The following is a 22,866-nucleotide window of genomic DNA, read 5'->3' as shown; positions in this document are numbered from 1 at the left end:
TACAAAACATATTTTTGAAGCAGTCCTATTAATTCCACTGTCATCTAAAAATAACTATAATAAAATAATTAAATAAAAAATAAGTTCGCTGTACAATAACATTTCCCTTATTTTCAAACAAAAACTCTACTGTATATGTCTGATGATCAGTAAATGGAAAGCCTAATGAATGTTTTGGACATATATTTTATATTCCTTTTTATAATTAAAACAAAATAATGGTACTTACCATGTTTAGAAATAGTACAAAGAGAAAAATATTATTGGAATCTCAATACACTTGCTTCACAAACCCAGTTAATCAGAAAATTCCAAACATTGCAAACTATTTTGGAGATGAGTCATTACCTTAACGGGTACAAAGAACCCAAGTGTTACAGAACCCTCTACAGTGTTTACAAAATAAACACATTACTTTACTTGCTGTAACCCATGTTGTTCATATCACAACCATTTTTCTTCAACATTCCCATAATGTTTGCCTGGAGAAAGAGATTTATTTTTCCTGTAAACATCATAGTGAATCCAGCAACAATGCTGGTGCTCTGATTGAAATGAATGGTGTATTTTGCAAAAAGAAAACCAGCATTGTTGCAGGAGGGAGCGGGATAAATATTGGCAATTGTGTTGACCCATGATGTGTGATTAATTTCAAGCGTCACCAATATGTTTTAAAATATAATGCTGCGATACGGATAAGACGGGAGATGGTAAGGTCATTTGTTTCTTGTAAACATTGTAGTGTTTTGTAACACTTTAGAGGGTACCTAAACAAACGATCTGCCTCTAGGTTCTATCCTTTGGGTCAATTGCAACGAACAAAAGAATCTGACTGGCTGGAATGATCTAGTAGTTAGTCCTCCAGGTCTAGACTAAGTTAGTGCGCTAATAAGTCCCAAGTATAAGCATATTCATTTTGTACCTCTGACAAAAACTTAATTTTGGCATGTTTTACGATATTGCTTACATTGCAACTGTTGGCAGCTGGAGCGTCATGGCCCCGTGTTCCTCTCTGTACCTGTGAATAGGCGTGGAAGGTTTTACATATATGTATATCTTGGACAACTCTTCTTTTCATGAAACAGTACATGACATACCTGATGGTTCCGGTACAGGTTGTAAATCCAATCCAGAGTCACTGTCAATAACGTCATCATATGTGAAAGTATATCGGAAACAATGGATGTAATCGTGCTGTAGACATTTCCGACTGTTTTAATCTGCTTTTTTACACATTCGACAAAATAAAGTCTTTGTTCTGTTGTGTAGTTTTGAGCACGCCCTGCAGACATGGTTTCTACCGTAGTTGATTGAACCAGAGTTTTTTTTTTTGTTTTACAATACCTATATATAAATAGTAGCCTATTAATTTGCACTTTTAATTGCATCACAATGGTTTACTAATGAGATTTGTTGGTGTAATTACTGGAAATGTCAATTGTTTGGTGTACGTCTCAATTAAATGCTTGAGTGAACATCACTAATAAAACATGAAGCATTGCAGTTTTATTATTTTTATTCCACATATTTAGGCTACTGATTATTGTAAAATATGTTTTCCATTTTCCATTGAACACTAATGTAGCTGAATGTAGCTGGCGCCCTCTATGCCAGAAAGAAACAATGATCTTAATCCCCAGCTGCGGACTAAATCGGAATGTTCGTTGCAATTGACCCATTGTCTCTGAGCGTTAATGAGCTATGTAATCGCATGATCTCGAGTCACAATTCCACGTAGTAAGGGCCCCCCCGAGTGTGCCCTATAGTCTGGACATCGTCGGTTCGAGTCCAGACTATTCCTTTGCTGACCGAAGACGGGAGCTCCCAGGGGGCGGCACACAATTGGCCAAGCACCGCACGGGGAGGGAGGGTTAAGTTGGCCAGGGTGTTCTCGCCTCACCGCACACCAGCTACCCCTGTAGTCTGGCCGGGCGCCTGCGGGCTTGCCTGTAAGCTGCCCAGAGCTGCGTTGTCCTCCGACGCTGTAGCTCTGGGTGGCTGCATGGTGAGTCTGCAGTGTGGAAAAAAGCGGTCAGCTGACGGCACACACTTCGGAGGACAGTGTGTTTGTCTTCACCGCTCCCAAGTCAGCGAGGGGTGGTAGCAGTGAGCTGAGCTAAACAAAAATAATTGGACACTATTAATTTGGGGAGAAAACTACAAAAAAACTAATTGGTGACTACTAAAAATAAAAATAATAAAAATAAAAAAAAAAATAATTCCATGTAGTGTGACCACGTACCTGGGTCGTACCCGGGTCCCTGTGACTTTCAGTTTATTTTTGTAGGACTTAAGTTCCTGGCATACAGATAAACATGCAAAGGCAAAGTTGCTCCATACACTCCATATTTAGATGCTTGTATTGGAGCACAGAATATCTTTCTATCAAACAGAAGTACTTAACTATATAAAGTGTGAGATAATTAAAAGTTCAACTGTACAACGGTAAGTAGTGATGATTACTGAAACAAAGTTTTAAAAAAAGTTAAAAAAAATAAACTGCAAAATGGAGACCTTTAAAAAGTTAGAACAGACATCTTAAAACACAAGAAAATGTATTGACATCATTGGTTTCAAGAGGCCAACATAGGAAAAGTCGCTGATAAAGACAAGAATGGACTAAACCTTTTTTTGACAAAGGCTTACAAAGACTGATGACAAAAGAAAGAGAGGATTATACAATTGTAAAGCACAAAGGTTTACATTATAAAAGCAAGGGAATAATCTGCATAATGGCTTGCTGTCAAAAGCGATTTTATATTTAGCCTTTAGTTTAAGATAACATGGTTCACACAAAAGTGCTTAATTCTGCAGAGCAAAAAGCATGATTCTTGCTTGGTGTGCCTGCAAATTGTTTAAGTAATAGCAATAGTATTTAGTGGATCGGTAAGCAAGTGCTACCTAGCAGAAGTTTCAAATTGTTTCTAAGACAGGTTTAAGTGAAAAATGCTAATATGAAAAAAAAAAATAGATTTAGTGATCCGGTGCAAGCAAAATACACTGGTACAGTATATAGATGTCCCTTGAATGATTAAACTATTTTTTATCATACATTTATACCCCACCATCAATTCAGAATGAGTTATCAGTATGAAAAAGTATATATCACAAAGACCAACATCCATTGTACAGTATTAAGCTACAGTATGTAAACACGCAAGTGTCTCTGTATTGGGAGATGGGAAATACCAGCAGTACAAGACAAGTGTATTTGGGAGTTATTACTGTGCAAGATAATAATTCAAGAAAAATTGGAAAAAATTATTACATTTCATTCTAAGAAATAAAATATTTTTATTCTGATGTACATATATTTATGTAAACGCATGTAATCAAATATGTTTTAGCAATAACGTACAGTATCTGGCAAGCATTCTTCTTTCAAAAAATAATAATATAAATAAAATATAACAAAAGATCTTGCATACTTACATTCTCAGAAATTCATTTTATAAACACAAATATAAATTGTAAAATTAATAACAATACATTTGCAAAAACAGACAACTACAGACTTATTCTGAACAAAAAGTTTCAAATATTTTAGAAGTATCAATTGTCTACTTGGATATGACAACACAATCTGATGGTTTGAAAATAATCTTGACTGCATTTTTTTAAAGATATTTAACCTTAGATATGATTTAATTCTCTTTTGGCCCTGAAATAAAAACAGTGCAATTGTACACATATAGAGATTCACTGGTTCACAGAAGGGTTTTTTTCACAGTTTTTATTACGACACACCTATCCAAAATTAGACATTGTACATCTCATTGTACAGTCATGTATTTCCTTCTGTTTTCCATTGAGTGTCCATTGGAATAGTACGTACACCTTTTATCTGCAAGAAGTAAGAATATAAAATTATATTAGCAGAAGGTTGGAAATATATTATTTGGGTAGATACTTTTCACATATAGGTGTTATAATCTAGGATTTTAAAAATATCATTTTTATTTTTTTTTTTACTTCTTACTAGGACATTCTTATTCAGCCTTCGTTTTCCAAATCTTCCAGAGTCAGTGAAACCCATTTATCTTGTCACAACCCTACACATTTGATGTAGCATTTGGTTTTCTCAACCAATTAATTTCCTGTATTTCAGGGAATCGGATCCTACCTGAGCCCCAGGCCAGCAGTAGACTTTATTAGTATTATTATTATTATTATTATTATTATTTTTTTTTTTTTTTTTTTTTTTAAGAACATGGTTTTATGGTGAGAAAAAAAACAAATAAAATAATGTTGCCAAGCTGGACGCTATTTATTTCAACACCGCAGACCAATCAAAGCTAAGCAAAATGAACCCTACTAGTTTCCAGTTCCCATATAGCAATTATTTTCAATCACAACACAGTCTTTTCTGGCTAAATAAAGGTTGAGTAAATAAATAAATTGTTGCAGGAGGGAGGCATGATCTTGATACACCATGATGCTATACCTTTTATCTGTTCTTCGTTTTATTCCTCATTTGATTTATGAGCCATGTTTGAATACAAATACCAAAACAATGTATTAAAATATATTGCTGAGATAAGAACATCAGATACACCAGCAGGGTGTTCTTACAACCCTTTAACAGTGCAGTGACTAAACAGCAGAAATCGCTGTACTGTAAGTGGCTGGTTTTGAAATAAAACTGCACAATCCTTCACTAATCTAATCACATTGGTGTATGGCATTACTGCCTGTAAAGTTCAAAAGCACTCACCACTTCCATCATCCCTTGCAGAAATGAAAACCTTTTTTCTGAAGCAAGATCTGCTGTGAATATTAACTGGTTGTCTACAGAATCTCAAGAGGGCAGCTATCATCAGGAAAGGGTATCTTGACTTCTAAATTTTAATACACCATGTGTCACACGTAGTCTGCTGAGATACTATGGGCTAGATCTTTGCAAGGATACGCATGCTGATGTTCCAGTTGTTCTTAAATCCCCTTTTCAGCTATGGACAAAAATTTTATAACGGCAACAATACAAAATTAATTCTGAAAATCTGAAGTAAGGAAAATTTTGTTATAATACTCAACATGAGTTTAACATATCTGCTGGTTGAAGTTGTTAATAATTATAATACTGTATCAAAGGCAGAATCTAGCTTATTTCTTAAGCATAATCAATAGTATTACATTCTCATACAAATACATATAACATTATTAATATTCCACACCCTTTTTTGACAAGGTCACCTCTCCCCTCAAATGTTTCAGAGGGAACACATTAATTAAGCTAACGGCATGAGATTTAATTACCCTGCTAATTTATCACAATTAAAAAAAAAAAAAAAAGAGCAGCTATAATACACTATGATTACCCATTCAACTTTAGATTGCAGGGTTTTTTAAATTTGTATTTAACATAGCTACTTTATATGAAAAATGTGTAGTTTCATTATCATATTTTACAATAATGTAGCAAAGAAATTGACCTGTTAGAAAAATGTCCTACTTTCTACACTAACCTTTGACAATAATTACGTTGAATACCTTCTTGATTTTTCACACTCTCTATTAAAGAAAGAAATCATAGCAGAAAGGGATAGCTCTGCTAAACATTATTTGTTTATTTAGCAGACACCTTTATCCAAGGCGACTTACAGAGACTAGGGTGTGTGAACTATGCATCAGCTGCAGAGTCACTTACAATTACGTCTCACCCGAATGACGGAGCACAAGGAGATCAAGTGACTTGCTCAGGGTCACACAATGAGTCAGTGGCTGAGGTGGGATTTGAACTGGGGACCTCCTGGTTTCAAGCCCTTTTCTTTAACCACTGGACCACACAGCCTCCTAAACATGTTCATAACTACAAATAATGCCCAAGAGAAATTACATTACCCAGACTTATATAACCCAGACTTATTACACCGATCTGCATTGTTTACACAACAGATGTTATTCACCAAGTAGTTTTAGCAATCAAAATGTGGAAAACAATATATTTTTGCACAGCTGTATGAATAGTTAAACAAAATTATAGTTGTATGTTTACATATGCTGGATAATCAATAGATATTTAATCTACATTTTGCATAATAACTTGCTTGCATGAAGTAGCATGGATAGCAGCACCCAGGATAAGCTTGGTAACATATGCAGTAGTATTTTTGATTCCAGACCCATGTAAATCAGCTATCCAGGATATGACAGTGTACTGTAACTAATAACCTGTTACAATTGCATCTCTGTTTTTTTTTTAAAACAGTCTAGTGCAAAAACAAGTCTGGCATGTGAAAATGTCTTGTTTGGTATTTAAGAGGACACAGAGAGTGAATAAAATAAACCTGTGGTCCAAGAATTATTTGTATTATTATTATTATTATTATTATTATTATTATTATTATTAACTATGTTATAGGTTTATTACAAATTCTCCAGTCACACAAACCTCCTTGAAAGTCTGGCATCAAATAGTGTTGTATCATCCTCCTCATCATCATCATCCTGTTCCAAGGGTGTCATTTCCATGGCAAGGTTTGTATCTAGCACTCCATATCTCCTTGTCTTTCTGCTTTGCTTTCTCATTCTGAAACAATAAATATGACATTTGCGGCAGGTGATTTGAATTAAAATAGCCAATGCCAGTGGTTTAAAACTTTTCCAATTTATTTTGTCTATTCTACAAACTATATTGATCAGAAGTAGAATGCTGCCTTAGGGGTGACAAATGTCACAACTGTATCATGTATCCTGCATTATAAATGCGCTCATTGTATTGCGCAAAGAAAGGATAAATCACTTTTCTCGATTTTGTGTTTTAACAGCAATAGGACGAAGTACAAGTTAACCAAGGTATCAAGAGCAAATTACTTCATTTTAAAAATATGTTAATCAATTGCAGTTTAAGCTTAAATCGACCAAATTCTGTGGAGGTGTTACCTCCATTTGTGGCTGATGATATTCTGGAGGTGATAACATGGACTGTAATACAAGTTGAAACAGTTGGTGATTCAGGAGTTAAAGACCTGTGGCAGATTCTCTTCACAAAGGAGCTCTATTGTGATGATTTAAATATTACACTTATGTTTTCAGCTGTTTTGTATGTAGTTCTATATTCTTTTATTGTTCAGGATCAGCTGCCCCTAAGTAAATGATGGCAAAGTGTCCAATCTGAATATACAGAACAAAATAAAGTATGACGTTGCAGTGAAGACGACGGAGGGCCTTATGATAAGTAGTGAAAGACCTGTACTTCAATCCTGGTCATTTTAATTTAAACAAACACTCTAATCTAGTATCTATAAAACTGAAAAGATGAAGTTGCAAGCTGAAATGGTGTCCAAGATATTATTGCAGTTGCTGAAAGGGGTAAATGTAAACCGTGTACTACATTCTTCACCAAAAAGTATAAACCCCAAGTTTTAAGTACTACAGCGTTTTAAATGCAGGCTGTTTATGAGTATCGAAGGACTGTCAACTAATTGTGATAGCAATATTGCCAAAGCTGATGAAAATGAAGTTCTTACCTGACGGTCTTGATTACAAAGTAAACGATTACGACAGCGCTTACAGCCACAAGGACATACAGTGCTCTTTGTATCGACAACGGCCTGGTGTTAGCAGGAGGCTCTGCGACCCCCGCTACCGAAGAGCTTCCAGTGCTGGTCTTTATACCACTATTATTTTTGTCACTAATAACTCCAACGGAGCCTGTCTGTTTGTTCAAAATAGTCTTATTATTATTGCTAAGGTCATTTATGCTTTTGTTGTTACCCTGCTGTTGCGTAGTTGAAGAGAATTTGTTCGCCTCTCCAATTGTAACTGGAAACAATAAAGGCACTAACATGTATACAAATAAACATATATTACACATTCGTGTCTTGTCAGGTACCATTTTGTATTACCACAAATAAAATGCTTTTATATATTTAGTGTTGTATTTTGTTAGGTATTTTCTACGGTAGCTAAACTATATTCCTTCATATTTGTCTTCATCTACTTCCTACCGTTGCTACGCTATGGGTGACGTCATGCACACCACGTGACTGCAGGAGCTTTCAGACCTCTTTGGGAAAGGTGGAGATTCGTCTATGTAGCTACCGCCCACCAAAAAAAAAAACAAGGCCAAACTAATGTGATGTCATTTAAAAATTCAATGATATATCTAAAGTGAAGATTACTTATATCAACCAGTCTATGATAAAAACCCCAGTTTTGTATGCAGTCCAATAGAACCAGATGTAAGCAGTTATATAAACACCTCTTTTTTTTCAGGCAGCTGCTAATATCTGCATAGAGATTGTAAAATTACCTCTTGTCAAATCAGCAAAACACTTGAAGACTTGGTAAGTGTGTGTCAGGTTGTCAATAACATATTTCAATAGTCAGACATATATGTTATTCTTTATGCCTGTTAGTTATTATAATTAAATATTAGATTCTCTTTCCCAGATAGGATAAATTTAAGAAAATGTGTATACAATTGTAGTATTTTATTTTGACACCAAATTATTGTGGCCTTGAGGTCATAATAGTATGGTATATAATCTATACTACAGATCACGGGTGAGCATCTGTGATGAGGTCCAGTCCAGTTCTTTGTTACAACTTATTTACAACAATATTCATCCTTTAAATATGTCATTATGGTGGGTCATGATGACAAGCTTTTTGAGAATACACATTGGAACACAATGGCTCTTCAAATCAAGTGGTCTTCAATGCAGGTTGTTCTACAAGTGCATACTATATTTACTATTGCAAGTTTTTCATCAGAGCAGTTCTTGTAAATGCATACATTATTGCTGTAACACTTTATTGCAGTCAAGACTGCTGAGAATTAGATCATTAGTCACAGCAGGTAAGCCCCACATTGCCCAAACTAGCAACTAGCCTGTACTAGTGCTTTCTAAACACAAACCCAGTTTCTATTGAAGTATATAGCTCCCAAATAGACTCCTTCAGTGTTTAGCCCCCCACTCCTGCAACTCCCCATTCCTTTGTTTAACATACTTGTGTTTTATTAATCTCGAATCTCAATTATTTTTTTTTTTGGCCCTATGGTGAGATAAAATTAGCACTAAGTGTACTGATGCTAACCGCTCACCCTTCCTTCACCTTTTTAGATGTCATCTTCAAGGGCAGTCATTCAGCCAGTTGGGTGCCCAGTAAGTCAGCAGCTGTCTGTGTAATTTGTTCAAAACAATGGAAACCACAGTGTGCTTCAGCTGAAGCGTCTAAAGTCAAGACACGCAGATGCTGATTTTCCTAGTTCTGAAATGGCTCAGCATGAGAGTGATATATCTGTCACTATTGTTACATCTTTCCTCTCCCGGTGGATATATTGCATTTAAGCAAAGATGTAAGATAGAGGGTTGGAGTAAAAGTGATTTAAAAAGATGAGAGACTGACACTAATTAGAAAGTAGTGAAACAGAAACTAGCATACAATGTGAAAAAGTAATACAATAAAATTATTTAAAAAAAAAAAAAGATAACTAAGTTAGTTGCAGAATGGTTGTTTTATGTTTTTCATACAGTGACATACAATTCAAGAGTGCTGTTGTTTAATTTATGTACATGCATGCACTGTATTGAAAATAATCATCTACTGTTACCAATCATTACTGCATGACATTTTTTTTGCAGCACTTCAGAATAAAATACAATAATAATAATAAAAAATAGCAGGAACCTGGACCTTTAATGTATTAATAATGATGATCTAAAACAAAACATTGCATTGAGGTCAAAGCTATTTTTGGTGCAATAATCCAGGTATTTTGTTTCTTATGTTTGTAAATCTCAAATAGACAAATAGAAGGCGGCACTAACTCGTACCACACAGATAGTAAATTGTAATATGCTATTTGTTCTCAGGCACACATACTGTATTTTATAGCAGAGATGACACTACTGTCCTCTTCTCCCAGGTGTTGTACCATCTGGTTTATTAGAAAATATAAAAAAATAATTAACCACGGACAGAGTAATGAGGTCTAATGGATATTTTATAGTTTGCATGCTTTATTTAGCTGCACTGAAATATGTACGGTAGCATGAAACCAGTGTAATTAAACACATTTACAAAATAACTGAGCGTTCTGGGGTATAGTTACCAAGTGAGCAGTGTTAGAGACTGAAACTACAAAAGCTTATTCTAAGCATCAGGTTCTATCTTGCTTTAAATGCATGGCTTGGGTAGCTGGGACAAAGCCTGCACTTTAAATGCAGTTTGTATTCAAACAAAACCAGTATAATATCTGGATTGATATTTGTCTTGTGGTAAAGATCTTCCACCACGCAACATATTCCTTTAAAATGTCTTTTAAAACATGTTTTAACTTTGATTGTAGGAAAAAACATTCCAGAATCACATGATGTCCCGAAAGGACTTTAATAACGTAAAATAACAAACCAATCAGCCAGAATGACGCCAATCAAATCTAAATGATACATACAGGAAATTGAGAAAATTACGAGTGGAAGCTTTATCACCTAAAATGTCTGATTTTCTCTTCCTTTCATCTAGTGTAATATAATCACTAGTGGCTAGTTTCACAGACCCTAATTCGCACTAATCCTGGACTACCTAATGTTACCTTAGGTAAGGTAAGACTACTTAATCGTGGTCTGTGAGAACGAAAGCTGAAAGACTTGGTTATGTATTTTAACACTATAGACTCACCGTTTTAAAGCTTTATTGTACAGGTGTTGTATAATTTAATTGGAGTTGATAGGTGGGTAATTGAAACATTTTTACACATCTTTTGACTTGCACCTGTTCATTGTCTTTACATCAGAAAGGCATACACCTGTATACAAATTGCATTGCCTAATAATGCAGTGAAAATGTAATGCATAAAACAAGTGAACATTTTTACATAAAACAAATACATAGAAAGCACAGTCTTAATGCCTTGAAGACTTTACTTAAAAAACCATGGCACCAAAAAGCCTACACTAGGGGTAGGCAACCTTGGCTCTTCCACGCCATTCCAGTAGGTTGATATATTTTGGAACGGCAGTATTAGAATCAGCCAATGTTTTTGCACCAATACTTTGCACCAACAAAAGCATCCAGTCTTGTACCCACAAAAGCCGAATCAGCCAATCACACCTCAACATCTTTTGTTTTTCAGGTGACTCGTATCAGGGGTTAAGTAACTTACAAATTCCCACTTGTCTGGATGTATGTCCGATAAATTGTATCATACTCTTGGGCTTGTAGTACTAAGAAGACATGCAACTAATTTCAGAATGTATTAGTTATCTTGTACTTTGTTAGGAATTCCTTTGGTACCTTTATCTCAAATGAACTTGCTTCATGTTTTAGCCTTTTCAGCATCAAGTTTATCCTTTCAAACTATTAGTGTATCTTTTAAAATATGGTGTCCCAAGATAAATATGCCGGTCCTTGTTTGAATCAATACAGTAAATCCAATTTCTACATTTAGCAGTTATTAGGCTTGCTGTTTTAATCTTCCTTGTGAGTTTATATAATAATATAATGCATCACTTTTCTATAATATTGCTGATTGACAGACACACTGGATAACTTTTAGGGAATCATAACTTTTGTATACCTACTGAAGTGGAAATTAAACTAGATGAATGTTTTTTTTTTTATTCCTGTATGGTCAAAATGCCAGGTTCCCAAACGCTGTTCCTCCATATTGCATCAAATGCTGGACTTTGGGACATTTAATTACAAGCTATTCCATATTGCGTGGTTGTTTAATGATCTGAACAAGACTGAAATGAGATTGTCAGTCTTGCTTTACACAAAATAGCAGTCTGTGAGAACTGGTTTTCCAATGAAAGGTTAGAAAGCCATCTATTAAATCTGCCTCACTTGTTTGCTCGTTTTATTTTAGACATATATACAGAATAACAAACAGACGGCAAAGGTAATTTTATTCTCCCGAGCAATACATCAACACTGTGTTCTGTGACACAGTGCTGTAAACATGTAATTTTTTTTAACATTTTGTGGTATTTGCCAGTAAGTGGAATATGTATCAGTTATTTTGTGTATACATGCTTGATAGATGAGGATTTCAAAAGATAACCATTGTTTTTAGAAAACATATATACAGTAATTAGAATGATGTTAAAATTTCCTTACAACAACTACATGGGTATAGATTCAGGAGGTGCACCACCTGTAAAGATCAAAGTGCTATTGTCAACAGCTGTTAAAACTGAATTCTCACTGTCATTGCTTGTTTGAGCCACTGAGTTATTCACCTTTTTCATAATCTTTTATTTTTAAATAACTTATAGACATTGAGAAATAATAGTATAGAAAACACTGGAGATAGCAAGGGCAAATAGCCTTTTATTAAAGATTACATAGTTCCATAAGTTCTTTCAAAATTATAGCCATACACATGGCCTAATGTGACTGGAATGAAACGAAACAATACCTACAGTGCTCTCTCAGTATTTCACCATTCAATAATTTACTAATTTGGTTAATTCACTGATAGGCTTGGTTGACAATCAATTGTAAACGTTCTATATTTTCACATACAGTGGCTCTTCAATAATTCACTGTTTTCAATCTTTTCAAATTTTTGATGCCTAAATCAGAAAGCAAAATACGAGGGAGTACGAGTGCTGTATTATTTATGGTGTACTTTATCTAGTTATATCAATATTGCTGTTGTCTACAAACTTGCAGTTCACCGAATCAAAATTTGGCACACATCTGCTTATACAACCACTCTATAGCTCGTATAAGTGAAGCAGTGCTCACGTCATTGAAATGAGGAAAGTTTTTGTATAATTTCACTGTCCTTAGCCCTTTTTGTTTCACAGAAAGCTTTTACTGACTTGTCTAAACTTGCTGAAGCCAGTGTTGCTCTTGTTTGTCCTTGCAATATGCCAAAGTTTATCATGCATGTCCAACAGATAGATCAATTCAGGTGTAAACCAGGGATTGCTTAAATCCTGGACCCTGACCTTACCAAATGGAGCATATCTGTCTATTATTGTTTATTCTTAAGAGTTGTATAAAAAAAAAAAAAAAACATGCCAGTTCCACATTGAGGGTGAGTGATATTCCATCTCGCAGTGCAGCAGCCTGACCATGCAAAGAAAAACGATTTCCCAAATCTCTTCCAATTTACAGTATTACTCATACAAGCTGGGATTTGTTATCCATATAAACAGGTGTTAAAATTAATATAGTTATAGCGATGGTAATTAGCATTTCAATAAGAAACAGGATGACTATTGCAACAACACATCATCAGTAGGGTAAAACTAACCTGTCTCACGACGGTCTAAACCCAGCTCATGTTCCCTACTTTATTTTTGTAAGAAAAACATCTTTGCTTCACAGATGATGTTGTAATTACATCATCTGTAATTACAACATCAAACCAGTGGTTAAAGAAAAGGGCTTGTAACCAAGAGGTCCCCGGTTCAAATCCCACTTCAGCCACTGTGAGCTTATATAGCAAGTCACTTAACCTCCTTGTGCTCCGTCTTTCAGGTAAGACGTAATTGTAAGTGACTCTGCAGCTGATGCATAGTTCACACGCTCTAGTCTCTGTAAGTCGCCTTGGATAAAGGCGTCTGCTAAATAAACAAATAATAATAATTACATTCACATAAAGAAAACAATGTTAATTTTTTAGAAGACTTATTTAACCACATGAAAGAGCATAAGGCACTGTACAGTATAGCCAACCATACATAATATGGCTAGTGGTTCATGAATGAACTCAAGTTCATGTGTTTTATCCCAAGATAAAATTACTAAACGTATTTGAAGATACTCTTTTTTAAAGTGCAGAACTAATACCAGCTCTGACAGGATAAACTGTTGCTAGTTATTGCTGTCATTTTGCAGCAAGAAATTTCTGTGAGGATTTTTTTTTTCAGACGGTAACAACTGCTGTTGACGTTTGAGTTTTACCTTTTTCTGTTTTCTTAAATCCCATATGGATTAGAAATGCTCTGTCTGTCCTCCTTAAACGCAGATACCCATTTAGACTTCAAATTTGATTTAAGCAATAGAACCCGAAGAAGAGGGCTTTACCGTCTGGAAAGGCCCACTTCGTGTAGTTAAATTTCCCGAGCCGAAGGCACACTAAACACTGGCTTTCCTCCAGTGCCCTCAATGAAAAGGTAATCCTCCTGCCACTTTTTATTAAAGCCATAGTTTTCAACATCCACCTTTTTGAAAGCCATTTTATTCTGAATGAAAACAGGGATATCTCATGAGATCAGTTCAATAGTGAGCTGGTAAGGACAGTGCGAAATTTGAAGGACATAAGAACATAAGAACATAAGAAAGGTTACAAACAAGAGGAGGCCATTCGGCCCATCTTGCTCGTTTGGTTATTAGTAGCTTATTGATCCCAGAATCTCATCAAGCAGCTTCAACAACATTACTGGGGAGTTGGTTCCAGACTCCCACAAATTAGCGCATTCCTTTAAGAGTAGTTTTACAGGCAGTTAATTAACTGATAGGCTACCAAGGGCCAGAATGCACAGCTCCGGGAGCTGGATTTGGCCTGTGGGTCACCAGTTGCACAGCTCTGGTCTAAGAAGTTGTATCCCTCCCTGTGACAACAGAAACCTTTAGTGTTGCACTAACTGAAGAATGGGACAGGATCGCCCAAGATGTCAATTGCTGCCTGATTAGAATCTAAACCAAGGAGCTAAACCAGGCAGAGCCAGACATCAGGTCTAGGGACTCGTCTATGCAGGGCAGGAGATAGGAGTCCTTTCAGGTGACGTCATTGAGGAGTCGATAATCGATAGCGGAGGCCCAGGGGCTGTCAGAAGGCTCGATTACGTCTGCATCGTGTATTTCTTTTACCATCCGGTCGCCGATCCCCTGTCTGGCAAGTGGAAGTCGGCGCGGTCTCTTGCGAATGGAGCACTGCTCACCTGTATTGATTTAGTGTTGAACCAGGTGTGTGCGTCCGGTCTCTTCTGGTCACCAGTTGCACAGCTCTGGTCTAAGAAGTTGTATCCCTCCCTGTGACAACAGAAACCTTTAGTGTTGCACTAACTGAAGAATGGGACAGGATCGCCCAAGATGTCAATTGCTGCCTGATTAGAATCATCCCCCATAAAGATTTCATCAACGCTAGAGGAGCCCATAATCGATACTGAGACATTCATAATTGCTATTTTCAAACTGTATGAAAAATGTATCAGCAGAGACCAAGCCTAGCGGCATTTTGATTCCCATGGGTCTCGTATTTAGGTGCATATCATTGATGCGACGCACATAATAAAATTAATGTATCTATTGATTTCAATCTGGAAAGAGTGCTTCCTTGAAAAGCTCCAGTTTGATTCTTGTTGTCAATTCTCATTAGGAAAAAATCTAGTTTGAAATGTTGCACCTACAAATGTCTTCCATTCTGTAAAATGCTGTGTCTGCCTAACAAAGTATCATTTTCAGCAAGAACAAGCTTTACTTTGTTATCACCAAGCTCTGTTTTTTTTTGCTCACACACAGCAAATACATACTAATCTCATCAATTCCTTTAAAGATATGCAAAGAGCCCCTTGCCTATATGCTGTGCGAAGTCTATGAGAATAGGATATAATCTCCATAATACAATGCAGTCTGTATTGTTAACAGTAATAACGAAAGCCCAGGAGTATGAAAATCCTTTTCCAGTGTATAAACTAGAAGTCAATATCTCTACTGAATATGACTTACAAAACACTGCAAAGAAAAATAAGCTTTCAGTGGTGTAGCTAAGAGTCCATGGGCAGTCGCCCACATTTCTACTGAGGTCTTTGTGGACAGTAGGAATCAGTGAAAAAAATAAACTCTGCCATATTACAGTAATCTGGTGGCTGGGATATATGTTTAATGGATTCTGCATTGCATTCCAGGTATATCTCACTCTGTATTTTAAAATTCCCCCTAAATGTGTTTTAAGAATATAAACATTTCTGATTCATTTCCTCACAAGTGACTTTAATGGGCTCATTTATTTCTGTTATCCTGGAATGAAGAAAGGACCTAGATGCACTATGCATCATAGACAACATATCGCAGATAAAGTAAACTTTTTCTGATGCAGTGCTGCTTTATTTTAATATTCAGTTATATATATGGTTCCAAATGTTAGCATTTTTCAATGCATTTGGAACCAAACTAAATGAAAAAATACACAAGTTGTGCTGTGAAAGTTGAAAATGAAAAGAAAATACCTAGATATGAAGTAACATAGATCCCATTGAGAATAACTTATAGTCAAAAAGTTTGTCATTGTATAAGTTACGCTTCTTTTAGTAATTCTAAATTTAGCACTATTGAGTTTAATAGTTATGGTGATTATCTCAGTGTACAGTTATAAAATTATTTACACCTTCAGAAATAGTTCAATAAATATCCAGTATATCTATATACATGATACTGGCTCCCAAAGAATGTCACAAACTGTACAAGAAGTTGTTTAATTTGTTCACAAATACCCACAAGTTTCCTGGTATTTCAAGGATCACTACCTGTAGGAAGACTGGTCAAAGCACCTCTGTATTAACACAACAATGCATCTCTGTACTGTTAAATATACATTTTAGATATTATTGACCTTTTCGAGGCATCTAGACCAGTTGTGTCCCATGCGAGAGTGTGAAAAGACCCTGTTGCTAGGAAACTGAAGACAGATATAGTGTGACAGAAGTCTAAATTCCGATTAAAAAAAGAGGATGGATGATTTGTCTAACCAGCACTTCTAAAATTCCTGTTCTGTGAGGTTTAGAAATGTATGATTTTCCATGTAAAACCTTTTTCTTTGAGTTCTGTTCCTACTTACCCTCTAACTTATTCTACCTTCTTAATGAATTAATTTCTGTTATCTCTTTCTACATGTTCCTTTCTGTCTTTCAACTGATTTCCATTTTACTTTGTTTGGTCTCAAGGAAAGTGGAATTTGGTCCTTGAAACAGAATGCTTCACAGTGTCAAAAGCATGACTATACTTTGAGACTGAAATGTACAGTTAATAAAGTGGAAATCTCATGATGATAGCACAGAAAGACATCAGGCACAAACAGTCATTGAAATGAATACATGTGCAGTGCTGCTCGCCAACAGTTTTTGAGACAAACAGGGCAAACTGTATACTGTATAATTATGAAATACAAAATTGAGTAATTTGTGAAAGATGCTGTTATGGAAAAGTACATATTTCTTAAATAAAAAAATAAAAAAAAGACATTTTTTTCTGGTCATAATTTTCTGTTTTTTCTTGCACCATTGTCAATTCTGATTGTTACATTCCAGTATTGCACAACTAGCCAAAATATAAATGTTCATTCATTCATATATATATATATATATATATATATATATATATATATATATATATATATATATATATATATATATACTTCAATGGAAAGATTCCACGCATTCTAAATACGGTTGAGCTGGAGGGATATAATCCCTAATAGAATCTTTGTAACCGCATCACAAAAACAAATCAAACAAGATCACTCCATTAGCTATTAATAAAATGTCGTTTAAAGTAAATTTCAACCTTTTTAGTAAGATGTCAATTGAGGAATGGCTCAACCAAAACATCCTGGAAAATGTGAGCACCTCCGAGATGGCTAAAGTGGCTGTAAGTAGTACAGAGAGAAGTACTGTCGGATAAACTGAACCATTTTTCACCATCTTTTGTTCTCTGTTTATTCAAATAAAAGTATACAGTTTTAAAAATGTTGTTTTATACACTCATTTTATAGAGAAGATCGTTGTTTTGGAGGACTATATTTATAGAACGTTCATTTTAGAGTGCTTATGTGGAAGGATACATAAAAAAAGGAAAACCTAAATAAATTCATTAAAAATTGATACAAATTATAGATAATTGTGCTGTAACATTGAAGTATATAAACAATAAGACCCGACACAGATGGCATTATCAGGCATTATACAACCGTTTGGTTACACATTCCCAGGGTGCAGTTTGAGACCGGCTGCATGGCGTCTGCGCAGTACCTCCCTCAGGTTTGCCAGGTTTCCATAAGTCGCTCAAACGTGGCTCGCGCATTGCACAGACTGTTTTCGGGCGGGCTTCAGCTGCCAGCGGAGATCCAAGGAGCTAAACCAGGCAGAGCCAGACATCAGGTCTAGGGACTCGTCTATGCAGGGCAGGAGATAGGAGTCCTTTCAGGTGACGTCATTGAGGAGTCGATAATCGATAGCGGAGGCCCAGGGGCTGTCAGAAGGCTCGATTACGTCTGCATCGTGTATTTCTTTTACCATCCGGTCGCCGATCCCCTGTCTGGCAAGTGGAAGTCGGCGCGGTCTCTTGCGAATGGAGCACTGCTCACCTGTATTGATTTAGTGTTGAACCAGGTGTGTGCGTCCGGTCTCTTCCGGCTGTGCTGCGAAGGAGCTCTTAAACTCGGCTAACATTTTCCACAGTCTGACACGCTGCTCCAGGCACAACCCCTCACAACGGTTGCGCCAGACTGCTTCCAATGCAGTCCTAGTAGTAGTGAAGGAGGAGAGTGGGGGTTCCAGCGGTCCGGTTGGTTGGTTCAAGCATGGTGGGGAGGTGTCCTGGTTTGGGAGGGCAAGGTGGACAGTCATGGACAGGGAGGAGGGGGTAGGGGAAACATAGGAAGTGGTAGCTGTCCTGGGGAAGAGGGAGGTGCTATTCCCTGTCGGGGGAAGGGGCGCAGCTCCACAAGGTTTGCGGTCCAGAATGGCAATGCTTCCTCGCTGTAAGTCAAGCAGGGTCCCCACTCGCTGCAAGAAATCCAGTCCCAGGATGCAGGAGTCTTGCACGGCCGCAATCCAGACCTCGTGGGGGTTCGTCATCCCCCCCGTATTCGACCATCAGCCACCCCCTACCTTCTATGGGGGCTAGCTCGCCCATGACGGTCCTCAGCTGCACTGGGGTGGGTGTTGGCTCTCTTTAGCATGTCTGGTCTCACAATGGTGATGGAGGATCCTGTGTCTATCAAGGCGAAACAGCGGACACCTTGTACTCGAACAGCTGCGTGCAGGAAGGTGCCCTATCCTGTCCGTCTGACAACTACGGAGTGAAAGGTGGCAGAAGAGGGTGCTCCGCGGTTGCAGATGGGCATCTGAGTCTGTGCTTCCCTCGTTAGACAGACCCGAAACTGTTTCCCGATGGCTGAGACACAGTGGGGATTTCGAGGCGCCTGCAATTGGCAATTAGATGGCCAGGCTGTCCGCATCGCCAGCATACTCTCTCCTTCCTGCGCATAGGGGTAGCCATCTGTACTCGTGGTGGGGGAGGGTGAAGGGCTCCTCTTGATCTCTCTCACCCAAGATTCTGGTTGAACGCGGTCGCTGTCCTGTAGCACACTTTCTCCGGCCATGGCATAATTTAATGCTTCGTCCAGGGTGAGGGAACAGGGCGCCGACTGACACAGCTGGGTTCATCCAGTCTAAGACAAACGCATTCTGTCAGGTTTTATTGAAGTTACAGTAACATTAAAATCTTATTTAAATTGTATAACAAAGAAAAAAAAGAATTCTTACTAACAAGAAATTTGTATTTAGTGAATTCGTATTGTTTCAAGTAAGCGAATGCTAAATTTGGCCGAGGCCATGTAGAAAATTAATGGTATCATTAAATTAGTGTAATCCAAGTTTGTTTTAACAAGGACTGTATACAGACGTGCTCAAATTTGTTGGTACCCTTACAGCTCATTGAAATAATGCTTCATTCCTCCTGAAAAGTGAAGAAATTAAAAGCTATTTTATCATGTATACTTGTATGCCTTTGGTATGTCATAGAATAAAGCAAAGAAGCTGTGAAAAGAGATGAATTATTGTTTATTCTACAAAGATATTCTAAAATGGCCTGGACACATTTGTTGGTACCCCTTAGAAAAGATAATAAATAATTGGATTATAGTGATATTTCAAACTAATTTGTTTCTTTAATTAGTAACACACATGTCTCCAATCTTGTAATCAGTCATTCAGCCTATTTAAATGGAGAAAAGTAGTCACTGTGCTGTTTGGTATCATTGTGTGCACCACACTGAACATGGACTAGAGAAAGCAAAGGAGAGAGTTGTCTGAGGAGATCAGAAAGAAAATAATAGACAAGCATGGTAAAGGTAACGGCTACAAGACCATCTCCAAGCAGCTTGATGTTCCTGTGACAACAGTTGCAAATATTATTAAGAAGTTTAAGGTCCATGGAACTGTAGCCAACCTCCCAGGGCACGGCCGCAAGAGGAAAATCGACCCCAGATTGAACAGAAGGATACTGCGAATGGTAGAAAAAGAACCAAGGATAACTGCCAAAGAGATACAAGCTGAACTCCAAGGTGAAGGTACGTCAGTTTCTGATCGCATCATCCGTCGCTTTTTGAGCGAAAGTGGGCTCCATGGAAGAAGACCCAGGAGGACTCCACTTTTGACAGAAAAACATAAAAAAGCCAGACTGGAATTTGCTAAAATGCATATTGACAAGCCACAATCCTTCTGGGAGAATGTCCTTTGGACAGATGAGCCAAAACTGGAGCTTTTTGGCAAGTCACATCAGCTCTATGTTCACAGATGAAAAAATGAAGCTTTCAAAGAAAAGAACACCATACCTACAGTGATACATGGAGGAGGCTCGGTTATGTTTTGGGGCTGCTTTGCTGCGCCTGGCACAGGGTGCCTTGAATCTGTGCAGGGCACAATGAAATCTCAAGACTATCAAGGCATTCTGGAGCGAAACGTACTGCCCAGTGTCAGAAAGCTCTGTCTCAGTCGCAGGTCATGGGTCCTCCAACAGGATAATGACCCAAAACACACAGCTAAAAGCACCCAAGAATGGATAAGAACAAAACATTGGACTATTCTGAAGTGGCCTTCTATGAGTCCTGATCTGAATCCTATCGAACATCTATGGAAAGAGCTGAAACTTGCAGTCTGGAGAAGGCACCCATCAAACCTGAGACAGCTGGAGCAGTTTGCTCAGGAAGAGTGGGCCAAACTACTTGTTAACAGGTGCAGAAGTCTCATTGAGAGCTACAGAAAACGTTTGATTGCAGTGATTGCCTCTAAAGGTTGTGCAACAAAATATTAGGTTAGCGGTCCCATCATTTTTGTCCATGCCATTTTCATTTGTTTTATTATTTACAATATTATGTTGAATAAAAAATCAAAAGCAAAGTCTGATTTCTATTAAATATGGAATAAGCAATGGTGGATGCCAATTACTTTTGTCAGTTTCAAGTTATTTCAGAGAAAATTGTGCATTCTTCGTTTTTTTGTGGAGGGGTACCAACAAATTTGAGCACGTCTGTATATATATTTATCAGTATTCTGAATAAACAATATCAGTGATTAGTGTTATCATATTTATATTATAACACTACATCATTAAAATAAAATTTAACACCTACAAATCATTTTTGTGACTCAGTGAGTTTTAGTATCTTATAAAAGCTGCAATCACAGATAACGTGTTTGGTATTTCACAAGTTTGTATTTGTCTGCATAACTTTGTCTCCCTATTGTCAAACACACCAGTGGGTTTGCGGCATTTCAATTCATCCCATTTTTGATTTATGTCCCAGATAACAACAATTTATCACAGTTTCCTTTTGTGACACTTCTGATGCAATCGGCCATTGTTATTACCCCCAGACATGCCTCAGCCACAGTTGCATCAATAATTCAACTACAGCACAATAACCAAACAAAGCCACTTGATATTTCTCTGTTTTTTTGGGGGGTTTTTTGCAATTCAGTAGACAAAAAACTTTAATCAATCAGAATATAAGCATCAAGACCACTTTGTATTTTGACATTGAGTTTATTACAAAGTTGCTTCTGTTAAAGTCAATACAGATTTACAAAATGATTACTGTTAAACAACAGTATACAAGAGCACTGTTCCCTCTAAATGTTATTTATATTGGGCGGGCTGCAAACTCCACTGAGCACTACTTTGTTGTCCTTGGACAGCTTACTTTTGAAGAGTCGTTTTACATTGAATTAAGTCACTGCTGTGTTGCTACAATTGTATAAATGCACTGAAAATAAAATGTATTTCTGTCTTTATAGTATAGCACACTAAGGGCCTCATTTACGAAAGGGCACTAAATTAGTTAGCGTGCATGTAAAGTAGTGAGCCTAACGTGCGTGATAAAGCTAAATTTAGTGCCCCATTTACTAACACAGAACTCATTAATTTATGTGTACAGTATTTGGCTAATTTACATACCATACCATGCATGCTACATGTATTGTGAACGATAATTTAATGTGCACAATAATGTCAGAGACTTACCCGTGACCACCGTGATATCAAAAGCCCCAGCAGTCCTGGCGTATCTTTTGGTCAGTAGCTTATTGTGAAGGTGGAGGTGGCTTACACTGACAGAAAATGAACAGACACAGCACTCAGCACGGGACAGGCAGAAGCAACGTAAAAAGTGTGTAAAGTGCTGCACGATCCAGGATTTGCTTAAACGAGTAAGTATGCTAGAAATGGAACTGCCCGAAATGAGACAGCAACAGGAGATTGAGGAGCTGCCACACCATCTATTCTTGGATGTCTGCACCCCTAACAGACTGAAAGACACCAGGGAGCTAGAAGAGGGTCAAATAGCTGGGTTCAGGTAGGCAGAGACAGGGAAAAAAAGAAACATCATCAAAAGATCAAAAGATCATCAAAACCAACATCAAGAGAACTTAAGGAACAACATCCAGGACCCTATTAACAGTGCTGGCCAGACAGAAAAAAGAAGGGAGGTAATGATTGTTGGGGACTCCATATTGAGAAACACAGCAAGTTCAGTTCGCAGTCTGGACCCCCTTACTACAACAGTGTGCTGCCATCCAGGAGCCTTTGTCACGCATATTACTGAGAACGTGGATAGGCTCCTAGAATGAACAGGAGACGACCCGGTAGTAGTCGTCCACATCGGTACAAACAACATTGGAA

The 22,866-nt window shown here is 37.2% G+C and overlaps 1 protein-coding gene across 1 annotated transcript; it reads right to left on the bottom strand.

The window, feature by feature from the left end:
* Positions 1 to 3,265: 3,265 nt before the first annotated feature.
* Positions 3,266 to 7,943, bottom strand: LOC117963347 (membrane protein FAM174-like). The gene is made up of 3 exons (XM_034903179.2): positions 7,470 to 7,943; positions 6,392 to 6,529; positions 3,266 to 3,844 (listed from the first exon to the last, which is right to left on the bottom strand). Exons 1-3 carry the CDS (start codon positions 7,835 to 7,837, stop codon positions 3,841 to 3,843), a joined length of 510 nt encoding a protein of 169 aa, XP_034759070.2. The 5' UTR covers positions 7,838 to 7,943; the 3' UTR covers positions 3,266 to 3,840.
* Between the last annotated feature and the right edge of the window lie 14,923 nt (positions 7,944 to 22,866).

This window comes from Acipenser ruthenus, chromosome 1 (genome assembly GCF_902713425.1).
Source record: "Acipenser ruthenus chromosome 1, fAciRut3.2 maternal haplotype, whole genome shotgun sequence".
Taxonomy (NCBI): domain Eukaryota; kingdom Metazoa; phylum Chordata; class Actinopteri; order Acipenseriformes; family Acipenseridae; genus Acipenser; species Acipenser ruthenus.
The sequence above is the reverse complement of the archived record's forward strand: the minus strand, read 5'-3'. Positions and strand labels throughout refer to the sequence as shown.